This window comes from Trachurus trachurus (assembly GCF_905171665.1).
Source record: "Trachurus trachurus genome assembly, chromosome: 16".
NCBI lineage: Eukaryota > Metazoa > Chordata > Actinopteri > Carangiformes > Carangidae > Trachurus > Trachurus trachurus.
The window spans coordinates 12,565,756-12,583,551 of record NC_139902.1 but is presented as its reverse complement, the minus strand read 5'-3'; the positions used below and the strand labels follow the sequence as shown (position 1 = coordinate 12,583,551).

The window sequence follows — 17,796 nt, the reverse complement described above, 5'->3', positions numbered from 1 at the left end:
ATCTGTTGACTTCCACCAATGTGGTTCCTGAAATTCTTGTAATTACACCAAAATAAAGTGACTGTTAGATATTCATCTATACATACTCATCCAGCTCCTCTCTTTATGTTCACAGACAATCCATCGCTGACTGTGCAGTTTCTATGTGAGAACCCCAAACTGAACTCCACAATCCTTTCCACATGGTCTCCCAGCCTTGACACCTCGGCCACTGACTTCAGGATGGATTGGTGGACACATGGAGCCCCATTTGGCACCTGTGTCCTGCATGAATAGTTAATAAGGGGTTTGGTAACGATCAGGCCGTTCCTGAGATTAGAACAGCGAGGCAACTCTCTGGTCTCTTCAGGACATGAGACCTTTACAGGAGATGACACCTTAACAAGAGTCACTGGATCCCTGGACACTACAAGGTTTGGACACATGACAACATGACCAAGATGTAGCCATAGACAAGTTGTTAAGGCTTTGTGTGATGTGCAGAGCTCTACACATACCCCTGCACACACACTCAAAGTGTAAGTTATTTTATGACCTATACGTCAAGGAAAATAAGGGAAGAGATGTAAAAAGGAAAGAGAAGGTTGAGGAAGAGAAAGAGGATATGACGCCTTGGTGGCAATCCACTTGAGAGCGGTTGGAAACTGATCCTGACCAAAAAAAAAATGCAGATTGCTTGTATCCTGATGCCACCACGGAAACACACACACACACACACACACTAGTCAAGAGCACGGATACTAAGCAGTGGATCTGAACAAAAAGCTGGGGCAGGGGTGTGTTTGTATTGAAACAGTAGGACAAGATTTATAGCAGGAGATGCCACTCAAGTGCAACCCAAACAGAGTACAGTTGACATAGTGAGCCAACCTTAGAGCAGTAGTGGCATTAATTCAGCCTGTTTTCACCCCCAGGCTGTGAAAGAGAGGAGGGAAGGAGGAAGGCAGAAACTGATCCCGGTAGATACCCACTGATCTCGTCTCCTTGCGTCTTCACCGATACACAGAAAGGAGGAAGAAAACGGATACAGGCCAAACAAAGAAAGGATGGCTTTAGTTTCCTCTCCAGAGAAGAACAACTGTTAGAAGGAAGTAAATACATGAATGCAAGTAACTGAAGGTCTGAGGTCGGTGCAGCACAAATTGCAGACCAGCCTTTTAATTTTGACAATATAACAATTTAATACAAAAACCAAACATTCTCTCATTTAACATTTCATATACATATACAGTATATTTATATATTTGTGTTTCTATGAGTGATAAAAGTTCACATCATTGGAAAAAAAACCTGGATACAGAGCAACCAAAAATGTTTTCAAAAATAACAAAGACAACACAGTCACCAACAAGATGAGAGTTGGACAATTATCAACATGGGTTTACATACAGTTACATAATTTGCCGTCATGAGTGTGCAAGTGTTACACTCGAACAATGGAAGAAGGGTCAAATTTAAACCAACACCACACATTTACTTAAACTTAAATATTTTTTAGAAGCATTATCTTTCATCCTGCAACATTCTCCTAAAACTCAAACTTACCAAAAATTGATTGTAAAACACAGGTGGTTGGATCTTCGGCCAACATTCAGTCCTAATCCAAATGTTTGTCACAAACAACAGGACAAAACAATGAGAAAAGCAAAATCTTCGGAACATTCGCATTTGTACATTGTCTTACTTTTAGCTCCGTTGATTCCATTTTAATCCTTAATACCCTGATCACACCATTAATAACACATAGATCAGAAAAGGGCAACGGAAAACTCAAGTGATCATTAAAAGTTTAAAAATTACAAATTAAACACTAGGGAAACATTTCAATTAAAATCAAACATTACTACCACATTTTCTCCAATTCAAAATAACATTAATTAAGGAAAACATTAATAACAATAAAGAATGGCTTTAAAAGTACGCAGTTCCTGCTTGTTAATTATTGCTGTATGATTTTTTTATTTTTATTTCTTTTACAAAAGAAGTACAAAAAGCCCATACTTGGTACAGGGTAACGCAGGATGACAGATAATAGTAAATCAAGCAAGTTTGAAAACCTATGACTGTGTTAAAGTTGATAATGATACTGTACGCATACATTTAACATACATACACACATGCATACTGTATATATGTATATGTAGGCAAAAAAAAAAGATTGTATACATTTCACCTTGACAAACAGTATGTAGCCATTGTAACACTGTGTGTCTGTGTTGTTAAAGTACATGAAGAAAAACAAAAGTTCCTTAAGAGGCAAAACAAAACGATAAAAATTTATAGGTGAAGCCACCAATGTACATAGAAAACTGTACTCAATAAAAATCTACACAATGTAGAAGCGCTCCATGAAAGCAGTGCTGACATGCAGAGACATGCTGTGGATTTAAAACTGTGAGTGAGGTTAGCACAGACATTGGTGGTTTGCGTGCAACAGCTTTGAAATCTTTCTCTTTTTTAAAATCACCAAAACTGTATATCCCTGCAATTTCCTGAGAGTTTAAATCAACGATTGGTGTGATTAGGCTACATGCTAAAGGGTAAAACAGCAAAATACACTCTTCATCAATGCCTGAGAAAAACCAGGAATATATTAGAATAAAAGGCCTTTGTTTGCACGTGTGTGTGCACTTCCTATTTAAGTTTTTTACCAGAATGTAGGTGTTATTGTGCAGTCTATTCAAGTGTGGTTGTGTGATTGTGCGCTTTTATATATTTATATATCTCACATATCTACAACATAGATTGTCGAGCTTTGGGCAGTGCTAGCTAAAGATTTCTCTTACAATGGCTGGAATATTGTTAAAATAATGATCTTTTAGTCAGTAGCAAATCCTTGATTTTCCTTTCCTATATATCTGCAGTCAGATATATCCCTCCATTTTTAACTGGCTCATAGCAGTGCAGTTCAAGCCATGCGAAGCAAGGGAAGAGTGCTACTCTCAGGAGCAGGAAGAAAACAGGAGCAGAAGAGCGAAATATAAGAGAGTGTGAGGGCAAAAACAGTCAAGAAGACTAGGGGGTGAACCAACAGTATTCACCAGGTCACTCGTTAAACGACGGGTACATGGGAATCTCAAAGTCATCACTGTTGAAGTTCGCAGGCTGGTCCAGCATAGACAACACATCCTGAATCAGAAGGAGAGAAACAAAGAAACTTTATTTAGGAGACATAGACTTGGGAGAGTATTTGTGAATGCTGGGCAGGTTAAGTTCGTGTCACTCACAGGAAACATGTCTTGCTGGTTGCCCTGAGCGTGAGGATGCTGCTCTGCATTACTCTGAGAGTGCTGCTGGCCCTGCCACTGGGGCCACACTGCCTCGGCTGCTCGAGACGGAAACTGGGCCCCTGATTGATTGCCATCTGGGACGGAGAGCAGAGGCGTGAGAGAGCGCAACGATATAAGCCGAGAGACATGGATTCAGACATGCATGTGCGCAACCTACTGTAACCGTTGGTGTTGAGGCTGGCACGAGCGTTCATTTGTGGGTAGTTGGCACCGCTGGTGGGGGTGGGAGCGGCACCTGTAGGCATCTGGCCACAAGAGTTGGAAGAGCTACCTCCAAATCCTCCCATGGGTGCAAAGGATGGAGACATGGTCTTTGGGGCCTGGGGAGCCACCTGCTGGTTACAATTCATGCATTTATTGACTAGAAGTTGGGCAGGATCGATAATGTTGCAAATGACAATAATTATTGTTGTTTGCTGCCAGAATTTTGTGACTTGTAGTATCATAATACATTTCCTGTTGCTGCCGATGACAACAGGTGTCTCTTGATCAACCAGCACCGAAATGTTCAGTCCTCTACAATAACTGGAAGAGACACATGAAAGTGTCATTCTATCAAGTCCCTGGCTTACCTGGTTGTTATTAAATTGTGGTCCAGCTCCAGCTCCAGGCCATCCTCCTGCCGGTCCTCCATGCAAGGGGCTGCCAGTGCTGGAAGGGGTAACCGACTGCGGGGCTCCATTGGGACGAGACATCCGAGCCAGCATCTGCCCTGCCGAGTGGGTTGGCTGCGCCATCTGTGGAGTCATATTGACTGGCCTGCAGAGAAAAGAAAAGAGAGTGAGTGCTCTGAAAATAAAATTAAAACTCAACTCAATGTTGAAATAAACATGTGCAAAAGATTCACTGTGAATCCGAGCTATACTAAAGTCAGCATAACAGCTACTTGAAACATGTTGTACATGCTTTCAGGAATTCATTCTGAAGGAGCAATAATAAAGGCACCATCTGCACCCACTTAAAGCACATGTGGGAATGTGGTAATTGTTGTTGTATATCAGCCAATATCATACACAAACCGTATCCATGTGATTCAACAGGCAAAATCTTCAGATATGGCAGGTTACATAAACACAAGTCAGATCTGAAAAAACAAGCTCAACTAGAGGTGCCAGTAAATGCTTGTTTCTGCACTGTGTCATGTTGTTTGCATGAGAGATTATACAATGGAGTTACTGTGTCTGGTAACTGACATTCACTGCCTAGAGAAAAAATCCCCAACATATCGGTATGTGACAGCAGACAGACACACAACTGAGTCACTATGAAGCACGAAGATGACAGTGTTTACTAAACAAAATTAATAACAATTAGGTGAACTTTTGTTTTGAAGCTCAAGATCTGGTGAACATGCAAATACATGCAGACTCGTGTACATATAAGACTTCCTACCTGTAAGCATCATTGGGTCGATTAGCAGTGAAGTTATTGGCTGGAGGGTAAATCTGTGTGGAAGGAGTAGAGGTGGAGGGCATGGCCTTGGTCTGATCTGGGCCTTGAAAAAGGGAGGAGTAGAGCTCTGGCTTCTCGAGGCTCTTGCTGTGGTCTGGTCCTGCAGCTGTGACAGGCTGCACCGGCTGGACTGGCATCTGAGGACCACCAAAACCATCCGTCAGCAATCACTATTCAAAACTTTTGCAGTATTCAAGTGGGGAAGAGCTGATCTGACTTGAATGTGAGCATTTATCATTATATCCGGAAAGTCCTTGAAATAAAAATTTCCCTCAATGCTCCAGTTCACTTTAATTTAGTGTTTATTGGAGCTGTCGTACATGAAACCCATACTCATAGGGCAGAGGCTGTTGTTATGATGCTATGTAAAACCCTCTGAGACAAACTGCTTGTAAAAATGGGCTATACAGGGTTACAAATAGAGAAACAGGCTAGGGCTTTGAATTGGGTAGCAAAACACCAACTTTTTTGAAGCACACAATAAAATACAGATCAATGAAAGCATGGAACTCCTTACCACTGCCAATAACTAAACCCACACACAAATTAACATTTAAAAAGCAAATAAAAAAATATCTTGGAATTTCATATCTGTAAAATAACATGCACACACACGTACACACAAAGGGTTTTATATAGGGTAGTAGGGTTTCTTGTTGTCATTTTCATTTGTTTTACCCTTTTATTTTATTCTATTTTATTGTGTATTGTGTAATGTTATATTTTATTTTATAACCACTGTACATTGGAGTATCTTACATACGTTCTTTGATGTAGATGGCAATCCGATTGTGCAGATTTAATGTAAGTTTTTGTTGACTTGTCTTTTTCGTGTTGTGATTGTAGATGTATATGTTTAAATGTACTGGTTTTAAATGTGGATCCCAGGAAGACTAGCGGTGCTCTAGTGCGCAGCTAATGGGGATCCAAACAAATAAAACTAAAACATAAAACATATGATCCAGCAGTGTTTCCCCCAGAAAACAGGGGGCGGGAGCGGCGGCGAATATCGCTACATTTTAATTTTTTAGTTAGTAGTTAGTTTAGGCGGCAGCGCTTTCCTGTTAAGGCGGCCGCCTTAACAGGAAAGCGCTGCGGGAAACCCTGATCCAGAATTTGAACCTGCTAGATTGGACGGGGGCTTTAAACAGTGGGTTAGGAGAGGTATCACATCTTTTTCTTCCCTCATTTCTATGAGTTAATTTCAGACACATTTGGACTGGAAAAGCAGGTATTCCATAGATACCTGCAAGTCAGAGACTATAATAATATAAAATTACAAATCAAAGAGGAGAAGGAATACAATTTCATTTCTATATTGATGCATACCCAAAAAAAGACAATAAAAAGTTGGTCTGAAGAATATATGGAAGCATACAAGTCTCTAAAATCATTCTACGATATCCATTGAACAAAAATGGGAGAGGGAGTCAGAAACACAAATATCAGAAGAGATCTAGATAGAAATGTGTGAGACACAAGCGACCACTTCAAACTCAAGATCGTTAAGAGAGTTCGGCTGGAAGAATGTAGTGAGATTTTTCATAACCTCTAAAATAACAGCACTGCAAACAGGCACACAGAGCCAAGGCGTCTGTTGCAGACAATGTGGAACCTCTACGGCTAATCACTTTCATGTTTTTTGGGCCTGTCTGAAAATCATAGGGGTGGATTTAGATTTATCTTTTGTTACTTTATATCTCGGTAAAATTCTGGAAAAAGTCCTACACAAGGATAAATACTTACTGAAGATTCTTTTGGCAAGTAGTAGGAAAGCTATAACCAGAAAATGGTTGCAACTAGATCCTCCAACATTGGTCCAGTGGCACGGGATCATTCAAGAAATTTACTGTATGGAGAGACTTACTTTTGTTGTAAGGCTTCAGTCGGCAAAATGTACTGAATGCTGGGAAAATGGATTGTGAATGCACCTTGAATAGTGTGACATTATACCATGATGTATGTGTGTGTGTGTATGTGTAAAATAATATTTTGATTTTAACTGTAACACCCATGATGATCTCATGTTCTTTGTACATGTAATTAAAAAAAAGGCCTATACAAATAAACGTGCCTTGCCTCAAATGCCTGTATAGTTTCTGCCTGCACATCCTTGCACATCAACTCACATCTAAGATGTTATCTTATAGTGAGTTAATATATCTAATGACCTTCAGAACAGAAGAAGAAAATGGTCAAAATGAAGACTCATAAGATATACACTGGACAAGTGAAAACAAAAGCAACAACGCAATCTTAAGACAATTTGCCAGGGTGTGAACTTCTCTCTTTAGCACTCTTACACAACCACTTCTGTCACGTTTCATATGTGTGCAACCATGTGAAATAATGTTAACGCCTTCCAGAGGAAATCAACTAAAAATGTCACTGATCTGTGAAAATCTAAATATTGGTACCGGTATGCATCTTTTATCACTCCACAAAAATACACTCATTGGACTATTATCTGTGGCGATTGTTTGTAATTTGAGGTATTACTTTACTGTTTTCTGTTAGTGATGACGCATTTGATGTTAATACGGTGCTAATAAAACATTATCGCAAACTGCTGGGCTATTGTAAGGCTAATTATGACCTGTTTTACTGTTGAAATCAACGTCTGCTAGAGTAATTACTGTGCTGTACTTCCTATGAGGAAGTACAGTGTTGTTCCGTCAATGGTGATACTTTGTGTAACACTAGGGAAATACAATCATGTGTCCACACGTGTGCTCTAACCTGTGGGAGGGTGATGGGTCCGGCCTCATACAGACCGTCTCTGGCTCCGGCTCCCTCCAGCTCTGCCTGCTGCTGCTGCTGGAACTGCCTGGAAGGGGAAAGAGAGAACGAGAGAAAGGGGTGTTGATTTGAAGTTGGTTTTTAAATAGCCTCATTTCCATTTCCATGCCCCTCCACTGTTGAGTGAGAAATCCCAAACACCTGCTGGCAAAATAGCACTCAACCCGCCACTGGTCACCATGGCAACAAAAGAAAAAGGAGGACAGAACAGGAAGAGAGTGACAAGCTTCAGCAGAGAAAGGCCTGTGATGTAAATACACACCTCTAACATGCTACACCACCTATTAGAAGTTTATCTTTTTACCATAGGCTACATGAAAACAACTATGAGACATGCTTTTTATTAGACCACAGCTCAATTTTCCCAACGCTACAGGGCAACAGAGATAAATAAAATGGAGAGAAGAGTCACCCAGGGTGGGAAATGACGACAGAACCAGAAGGACTAGAGCTTTCTAGAAACAGCAGTAGTCTCCCATGAAGAAGCAGCCCCCGTTCTCCCATGCAGGGGGACAGTCAGGTCCGGTCTCACCTGGTGGCCACCTGCCCCGGGCTGAGCACTACCGGAGGGCCACTTGGGCTGCTCTGACCCAAGGTAGGGGGCAGCAAACCCCCTGGGGAGGAGATGGGAGTGAGGGGGTCCTGAGTCGAGTTTCTACTGCCCCACAATGAGACGGGCGCAGAGGAGAGGTGTAGGGAGAGAGCGATCAGTGTGTGGTTACGGTATGGTAATGGGGGGTTGAGGGCGATAGGTACGCGTTCAGAAAGAGGGATCTTTCAGCAGTTACAGTTGACCACATCAGTGGTTTCATTATGTGTTGTATTCGGTTGTGCAACAATGTTACATAATCTTTAGTATTGGTTTGAATAAACCTCTGAATAAACCTCAGGCTAAATGAAGAATGACTCACTTGACATTGACATTGGTGCAGATGATATACTCAATCTCCTCTGAAAATGGGTTTTGGAAGGTGAAGGAGCTGGTTCTCATCCAGATCCATTCTCTCGATTTGGAGCGGAACCGAAACATCACCGACAAAACCTGGCCCTTCAGCTTCATCACCTGAGGAGACAAGTCCGACATGACAAACACTCATGATGTGTTTACAACCGTTCACACACACCCCGGGCTATTGTGAAATATCAGGTTATACATAAAACTGAACAACACTTAAAGCAGTACTAAAGAACTTTCAGTTTTGGTTGAGTTTGGCGGCGCCAGTGGCCCAAAGCGGTAGTGTTTTGCCTGAAGGAAGACTCCATTTCCCATGAGCACTAGCGCGTGGAAATTAACAGAAGACGTCCAAACTAAGTTTCTGTTAGCAGCGGATCATTTCTCGGATCATTTCTCAGTAAACACACTGAGAAATCCGACGGAAAGGTGCTGCATTGCCTGCTCCCTCCTCGTCGTGACTCGCAAAAGTGAAACTTAAGTGAGAGCCGGGTTCCTACCATGCTCCTCAAAGTTGCTTAGTCCCAGTGAAGGTGATACACCCCCTCAGGCCATGACAGAGGTGTCATTCAACCTGTTGTAAGTCGATGTACCATCACAAAAGTTATGAAAATATTATATGAAGGTTGAAAAGTTCCTTAGTGTTGGTTTAACTCCGACGGTGAGAAAGAATCAGTCAAGTGCTAAACTGGTGAAATTTTTACAGTTATTTTTAGACGTGAAGCACAGTTTATCTAATACATTAATTTATTCATGGCAGTTTTCCTCAATAATACCCACCACACATGGTTTCCTCTTTCACTTGTTCAAATAGGTAAAATCTCACTTGCACTGCTCTTCCTCTCTCAAACAGATTGACAATGGACCTATATCATATTGGGAGCCCTGTTGAAGCCCTGCTGCACTGGTGGGCTGTTTTTACCTTCACTGCTTCACTGCCGTTCGTGGGTGGACTGACTGAGCGCTCACCAGCCAGTCACAACTATGTCATGAACGCTCCCTCACCTGATCTGAGTCGGTGATAGCGGTTATTTCTTGGAACTAAAATGAAACAATGAGCTTATACTTTTTGCAGTAAAGCACTGTAAGCTTAACATATTAAAATGTCCCCCGCCTCCGCAGTCAGCTGCCACCACAAGCAGAATGAAATTCAAAGGAAAAGACTCTAACAGCCTCTTTTGGTCAATTTCAGTTTTGGTTTGACTTCACTTCACGTTTTGCAGATAATACAAGGCTGCTATGCGTATTGATCTTTCTCTCATTCTGCAGGACTACAGCAGCAGCAGTAATAGTTATACAAATCCCCAAAGTGATGTCTCAAGTCAGCTTTTTTTTTTTTTTAATGTGGAGAAAAGAAATGATAACACCTGGTCTAAATAACCCCCCGTTCCATAATACAGGATCAAAGACATCAGTATCAAAGAATCGTTGAACCCTTAAACATACCACACCCCAAACTGTACGGTTGAGTGAATTGAGTCAAGTTGCATTTTAGGTAATGCAGGTGCCTGGATTTGAAAAAGAACAAATGTAATAAAAGGATGATGATAACTCTGCTCTGCTGTATTGATTTTTTAACTCTTTTGTGCAATGATTAATCGCAAGAGTACTCTTTGAAGTGCATGTAAACACACTGATGTGGTAATACAAACACAAGAGATAAGCAGGACTAAAACAAGTCCTCGAAAGCCTACGTATATTGGGACTGTCCTACCTGCTGGAAACTGTCTCTCAGTAAGCCCTGGTCCTCTGGGTGGGCGAACTCCAGGATATTCTTACCCAGCATATCCTAAAACAAAAACAGCAGATTACACAATCACCATTATCCCAGGTGACATTTAACACAGTCTAGACGTGACATTTCCATCAGCTGCGCTGCTTACCTGAGGCTGGTAGCCGACAGTGGCCATGCAGCGGTGGTCTACAAAGGTGAACATGCCCTGGCAATTATGGCGTGAGATGAACTCTACTGGAACACTGATGCTGTTAATGTCTGTGTCGCTTGGGCAACAAGTCACCTGCGGGGGGAAAAAAAGAAGCATTGTTTCTTTATCGTCACAATGTACATTAATAACATTTATGGACAAAACGTTGGGAGAATGAGTTTCTAGTTTTGAATTGTTGAAAATATTATCACTGTTTTGCAACTCAGCAAATCAGGCGACAGGACAAAAGAACATTTCAAAACACGACGCAACTGCAAACATCAGCTGTAATCCACTTCAGATAAGACTGTAGATTGGGACCATGAAGTACTGCCTTGCGGGTGGGTAGGTGTACATACAAGCTCAGAAATGTTTATTCTTGTATTGTTGGTCAGAGATTACACAATTGGCAGGGAAGGTTTCAGATCAGAGGCAAAAGGCTACATTGCCATAACTAAACAACTTTTTTCTCCTTTATGTCAACTACATACTATATTTAATATGGTACATCCATGATTAGTCACAAATGATTACATGAGTGTAACTTGTATCAAATACACATGTGCACAATTCTGTATCAGTAACATCCTTTATACCTGTAATCTCCCAATAGCAACCAGACAGTAGCGGCTCCCCTGAGTGTTGTCTGCTTCGTCATCTGTTAATGATACCCCTACAAAACAAAAACAAAAAATAAACTGTTAACATGGGTATAGGGCATATTAACAGATGTATGGCGTATTAGAAGAGATGGCTTTATATCCTGGTCCTTACTGAGTTATTAGTTTTACCTGCAGGGGGCCAGGACTTGATGTATCCTGTACAGTGGACCACTACATACTGGGGCTCCCCTTCCTTGGTCGGACCCAAACCATTCCTGAGGGGAAGGAAGACATTATAAAATTATAATTAAATTTAGCCTGTAATAAAAATCATGTTAATATGCATCTAATTGCTACAGGCCTGTTCCAGGTGTGTCAATGTGCCATAATCCTAACTCTGTTTTTAGACAAATAGATAAATTTGTTTTTTTCCTCACCTGTTTCTATTCCTAAGGAAGTTCAGTCTGTTCATTGACAACGGTTCCACTGGACACGTGCCGCACCTTTAAACACAACCAGACACCAGATGAACAATGTATGCATCCTGGCACTTACACCAATATAAATACTGAGCTGCATAATATTAATTCTAGTAAGATTCACACCTCATTCTGCAGATGAATGATCGACGGGCCCCCATGCTCATTCTGGCTGATGACTGCTGGCTTTCTTTCTTCACTGTCCCTGTCTTCAAGTCCAACATCCTCCCTTTAAAAGACAAGCAAGAGAGCGCATTGAGTCAATCATGGGTGCACTGGGGGGTGGGGGCTGCTACCGTGTGTCTGAGTGCTTCATACCAGTGTTGTTATTTTCTGCAGTCGAGAGCTGCTCCCTGAGCTTTTCTGTGTCGTCTGGATGGAGCTGATCATAAAGGGAGGAACCAAGCCATTCAGGCTGTGACTGGTTGAGGACGGGAGTCAGGGAGTCTGAGACGTATACAATGCGACCAGTCTCACAGGACACCACAAATAGGAAGCCATCGGCTGCCTCCAGGATGAGGTGCTTCAGTTCCTTCAGACACAAAGCATCAAAGGACAAGGATTAGAGATCAGTGGAACGTGATACGAGTGTGTAAATTATAACTCTTTCTCTTCAGAGCACACGTTTGCCTTTGTCCCTGTAACTAGTATCAACACTCAATACGTTTACATGACACTTGAAAAAAACGAATTATTGCCTTAATCCGACTGGACAACTGAAGTGCATGTAAACACCTTAGTCCGACTGAAATCGGAGTTGGAGAACTCCGATTAAGACACCCAGATAATGCGATTGGAATTCGAATCTCTGTCATGTATACACCTTAGTCGGAGTATAACTGGACAATGCATGTGCGCATGCTCCACAACCGTAGAGACGGCACCAAGTGGAGCAGAGAAGCCGCCCAAACCCGGCAAAGTAAAGAAAAAACCCAATGTCAGCGCCGATTCAATGCATTTCACACAGCGCAACCAGCAAGAGTGTTTTATTTTTTAAAGAGAGAGAGAGAGAGAGAGAGAGAGAGAGAGAGAGAGAGAGAGAGAGAGAGAGAGAGAGAGAGAGAGAGAGAGAGAGAGAGAGAGAGAGAGAGAGAGAGAGAGAGAGAGAGAGAGAAAAAGGAAGCCCGTACCCTATTCTCAGCGCGCATCCAGCCCAGACTGGTGCGTCTGGACGGGAACTGCAGTTGAGAATTTATTATTAAAGCAGATATCAGCTTCACGGCCGTTTCGGCTAATGCTGCGTTCAAGGCAGGCTTTTGAAACCGTAAGTTACAGCTTCAAGTCACAACTACGACTTGGTAGCGTTCCAGGTAACCCGTAGCTCGTGTTTTTACCATCCTGTTGTCTGTGAAAGTTCCCTATAACGGCCACTCGTAACTTCCGACCCGTGAACTCGTACCAGATCGAACTGGTATGACTTCACAGGAAGGAAAAACACAAAGTACGAGTTTCTTTGAACGCACCATGAGTTAGCAGCCCCCGCCCTTGTCAGGCATCAATTGGTCCTCGTGCTACGTCACCACATTCACGCGCATCCCTTGGCTGCACACACAGCCCTTCATGCCGTTCTCTCTCCTCATTGGATAACACTTGTATCCCACAAGGAAAATTTTCTCCTCGGGTTACAGCAGAGCAGAGTGACGGAGAGACTCGTGTTTAGGCTGAAATACTTCATGTAAGTGATTGCTGACGGAAAATAGGACTATTTAGGACTTATATTAACAAAAACATTCCACTGATATCTGCTTTAAGCTACTAAGTTGTTTATATTCAGTTTTTTACGAGGTGACAGAAAAGTCAACAGGACAGGAGGCGTATTAACCCGCTGAAACAACGGGTGACGCCGCATGAGGGGGCGGACCCCGTCAGTTATTCGATTTTCTCAGTTGCATGTATATTGAGACAAGGACAGAAGTCCGACTTGACGCCAAAATCGAATTTTGAGCATAGCTCGATTAAGCTCTGCATGTAAACGTACTGACTGTTGTCAAGGGGAGCGCATGTGTTGACCGACAACAGAACTCAAGTTGCGCGTTTACGTTTGAGATGCACTGATCCGGTAATAACATCGGACATCGGCCCAGATATTGATTTAATAGCTAAATCAGGTATCGGATGATTGGGCTGATCCATGATGCTGATCCATTCACTTTAATTCTATGTCTGTGACGCGTGCTACATCATTAAGAGCAGCACATGCAGCATGCCGGTAGACAACACACAGAGCAACAACGTTTCACAAAGTTAGGAAAGTAATGTTAAAGTCAAGCCTGATGCCTTCACTCTCTTCTGCATAGCATGGTATAGAGTTTATCAATTCAACAGTGGTATTGGATCGGCACCGGGTATCGGCCGATACGCTAAGCCAAGGTAAGCTAAGGTATCGATATCAGTATTGGGGCTGAGAAAGCCGAATCGGTTCATCTCTAGTTTTTACCTGTTAACACAGAGCTTTAACAGGAAGGAGTACGATACTTACAGTCACCAAGACCCCATGTTAAATCATAAATTTGGTTTTGAACAATTTTCAAGCTGTCCTGGGCCCGGAGGGAACGCATAGAGAGTTTGGTAAATGAAACCAAGATCAGCTTTGACATCACAAATTTAGATTAAAACAGCTACAGAGAGGGTCAGCGGAAAATAGTAACTGACTGTGATGTGAGAAAAGTTGCAATTTTGAAAAGGTGCTACTTTCACTCCTCCGTCACTCTATTTCCACTGAACTCAGAGGTATAAGTGGGAACAACACTTACTGAGAAACCCATGTAATTAATTACTTAATTTAGTTTCACACAAAACAGTCTTGACACGATTCTCTCGACATTGTCCAGAATTGCCCTTTAACACATCCAACACACATGTAGCGATTGTCTGTGTGAGATTCATTCACAGCAACTGGAAATACTCCTGTTTGTTCGGGCAAGCATTGGTGCCTATGTAAAGCGCACAGAAGAAATGATTGACATGTGATCAACACACCCACTCCCTCATGAATTCTCCAAGAGTCAATTTAATGTGCAGTTCAACTGACTCAAGATGTTACTGTTCACACATTTACTGTAGTTCCTCTTAATAATGTCTAGAAACGTTCACAGCCGCAGAGCATGTGTGACAGCAGCTTGGATTGCTCATACCTGGTCGGTGAGAAAGGAGGGTTTGTATGACCCATCTGTGTTGGTATTGCCGCTTCCTCTAAGAGACTTCATATGGGAAACAGCCATTCGTAGGATGGTTAGTTTGTCTGGTTTCCGAGCGAGAGCACTGCAGGTGGGCACCATATCTGACAACTCTGTGATGTAGGCGGTCATCTTGTTCCGCCTCCGCCTCTCAATCTCACTGTGGTTCTCCCTGCAGTGAGGAAACAAGGGAGGGAGGCAGAGGTGGAGAGGATAGGAGGGATAAAGATGGGTGAAAAAGGCAGGTGGACAACATGGAGTAGAGTTTAGAGTTAATGTTGCAATGCAAGTATGCCAATCGAGAAGGGGTGGAAATGAGAGAAGGTGAGAGAAATGCTGGACGCACAAAACAATAAAGTGTTGTCAATGATCCATCGAAACGATGGTGAGAAAGCAAGTGAGCCTGGTCTTTCACGGCCAGTTGGTGTGACAAAAGAGTGCAGAAAGAGAAAGACCCTTCAGATGCCCTGAGAGGGGGGAGAGAAAAGAGACAGAGAGGACAGTTGCTCAAGAGGAAGGGATTACCACAGTGAAAGAAGTCCCCGACTCACACACACAGCACAGCGGTTAGTGACACACATCACAGTGGTGGGTTGAGATAGACAACCAGCTGCCGAGGGCAAAGAAGCAGAACATTCTGACAGGCACCAACGGATGCACAGAGCGGCAAAATATACCGGTAATGTCGTACTGTCAAAACAACAATGTGCTGGGGTCCCAGCAGGACAGGATAGTATTTGATCAGTGCATTCACTATTGATATGAATACAAGCAGGAGAGGGAGCCTTCCACAGTGGTACAGGCCATACCTGGCTAGTTTTTCCTTATCTGCAAAACTTTGATCTTCTTCCAAAAACCTGGAAATGAAACCAACCCACTAAAAAAACTGGCCCAAAAAATCACAACCAAAAATAAAAATAAGCTTAAGACTAAAAAAAGAAAAGGAAAAAAACATGGAAAGGAGAGGGAGCTCAGCATTGACATAATAATAGTGTCAACATTGTATCTCCCACACACATTTATCTCTCCTAATACACCTCCTACCTGGCAAAGCGCTCTTTGTCATTGTTAGAGCCTCCTGTGTCATCATCACACCTAAGAAAGAGAGAAACACTGCTGTTATCTCAGCAGCCAAGAAAACTGAAACACTGGTTGATTAAACTCATCATTCGTGCTTTATCACATGTCAATCTGATACAAAACGTACCTAAACAACTTGCTTCCGTCGTCATCATCAAAGTCAGGCCTGCAATGTGGTGAACAATGTTACATGAGAAGTTTCACACAAATATTCTCACAAGAAATTTTGACCACAACAAACGAAAGCAAAAGCGTCTCCGTCAGCAAGTACACATAACACGATGCTGCTGACAAAATAAACCGCTAAAACACACAAACACACTTACGCTGCTGGTCTCTTGTTGGTCCCTTTTGGCATGACAGCCCGGCCACCTGCTTGGGTCCCACTTTCCCCCATACCCAGATTTGGATCTGGCAACTCTATAAATAACACGGAGAGACAGGTGATTTCCTATTGTGCCTCTAGCACTGCAGAGGAAACTCAACTATACTCAGGGGACCTCACGATCAGAGGCCAGGCTCACGTTATAACGCACACTGACATTTACTTTTTTATTTCACAATGTATTAAATGTATATAAAAACAACACATTAAACTGGTAACATATGAACAGTCGAATCGGTGAAGCAAACAGTTGGCAGCTAAGATAATCGCAACCTCCGAGCTAAGCTCCGGCTAAAACGACAGATACCAATCATGTGGGCAGCATTTTCTAAAAATATATATATAAAAACCTATGGACAGAGTAGAGTCAACCACGGCCTGGTCGTCTCTCTACTCAACATTTCGTTTCTTTAAACTGTCTCAGTATTGTGGCCGCTGTTAGCCGGCTAGCGTGCTAACAGGCTAACTGACGCTTATGCAATACACAGCCAGCACCGCTGTGGCGTTAGCTTAGCATCGCTGAGCTAACTGAGCCGCTGCTGTCACGCTATCTTCAGGAAAGTGTCCACTGAAGCTGCAAAGGACACAAAACACCCAGAAAACCATTAACAGGCGCCCTGGGCCGTGTAGCTGACTGTCGCTGTGAGTTTTATTGCACTTTACCTGGGTTTGAAGAGGACATGTCCGTGTGGAATAACATAAACAAACAACTTCGGCTGAGAAAAAAAAAAAAGAAATCCTCAAAACCCCCGCCCCTCCCCCTCGCTAGCTGAGAGAGAGGCTAACCAGAGCCTCGCCGATTTCCTCCCTCACGACTTCACTTTGTCCGATAAGATGTCCAACCCCGCGGCTGCTGCAGCTCCGGAGCGACGCGAGGGTTTAAAACAACAGGCGGAACAAACAGGTTGTCTCCTCCGGTGCCAGTTTCCCGGTTTTCTCCCGGTTTAAAGCCCCTACCAGTTAAAGATGGCGGTGTGAGCTAGCGGAGCTACAGTCCGTCTGTCTACACTGTTTTCTTTCCTCCTCTCTCTCTCTATTGGACTCCGCAGCCGCCAGATACAAATGACGCGACATGTTGGGAAATCCATGTCGTGCTCCGCCCCGGCGCTGCTGACACACAGAGGACGGAGGGACCTGCAGGTCTGACTGCCCCCCCCCCCAAAAAAAAAACCTCCGGATGATGAGACAGAAACAGGATCATAAACGTCCCAGGTAACAAGTAATGTTCAAGGCTCCAGGCTGCCTCTATGAGGGCATTTTGCCCCTAAAAATCGAGACAGTGCAAGTTTTCATCTATTTGAATTTTGTGCAACCAGCAAAATTTTCTTTTGTTTCTGTTCTCTGGTAAAGGGGTGACTCAAATAATCTGGAATCTGTCATTACATGAATCATGAATGAATGAAAAGGAAATTTACAGATTTACAGTGTGCACCCTTGAATTTCCTGATTGCGCTCCTAAAAATTTAAGTTTGTGGCCACTATCCTAGTATTTTAAAAAATTTTGAAAACACCCTAAATTAGTCCGGAGCCCTGTGAGGGATCTGCAGGTCTGACTGAGGAGGGGGTGAAAAAAAAAACCCTTCAGGATGAGACAGAAATAGGAACATAAACGTCCCAAAATATGAAATGAAACCAACGTTAAAAAGGTGAGGATAG

The 17,796-nt window shown here is 42.7% G+C and overlaps 1 protein-coding gene across 2 annotated transcripts; it reads right to left on the bottom strand.

Moving 5' to 3' along the window:
* Positions 1-1,158: 1,158 nt before the first annotated feature.
* Positions 1,159-17,170, bottom strand: arnt (aryl hydrocarbon receptor nuclear translocator). 2 transcript variants are annotated; one of them, XM_083990587.1, is made up of 19 exons: positions 16,804-17,170; positions 16,082-16,175; positions 15,883-15,921; positions 15,720-15,770; positions 14,634-14,847; positions 11,818-12,031; positions 11,626-11,728; positions 11,458-11,523; positions 11,210-11,295; positions 11,015-11,091; positions 10,377-10,511; positions 10,208-10,282; positions 8,453-8,604; positions 7,482-7,569; positions 4,683-4,879; positions 3,863-4,049; positions 3,448-3,625; positions 3,228-3,364; positions 1,159-3,129 (listed from the first exon to the last, which is right to left on the bottom strand). In XM_083990587.1, the coding sequence occupies exons 1-19, from the start codon at positions 16,838-16,840 to the stop codon at positions 3,046-3,048; spliced, it is 2,214 nt and encodes a 737-aa protein (XP_083846713.1). In that variant the 5' UTR covers positions 16,841-17,170; the 3' UTR covers positions 1,159-3,045. The 2 variants fall into 2 exon arrangements, with proteins under 2 accessions (XP_083846713.1, XP_083846714.1); XM_083990588.1 differs by having other exon boundaries at positions 3,448-3,622.
* Positions 17,171-17,796: the final 626 nt, after the last annotated feature.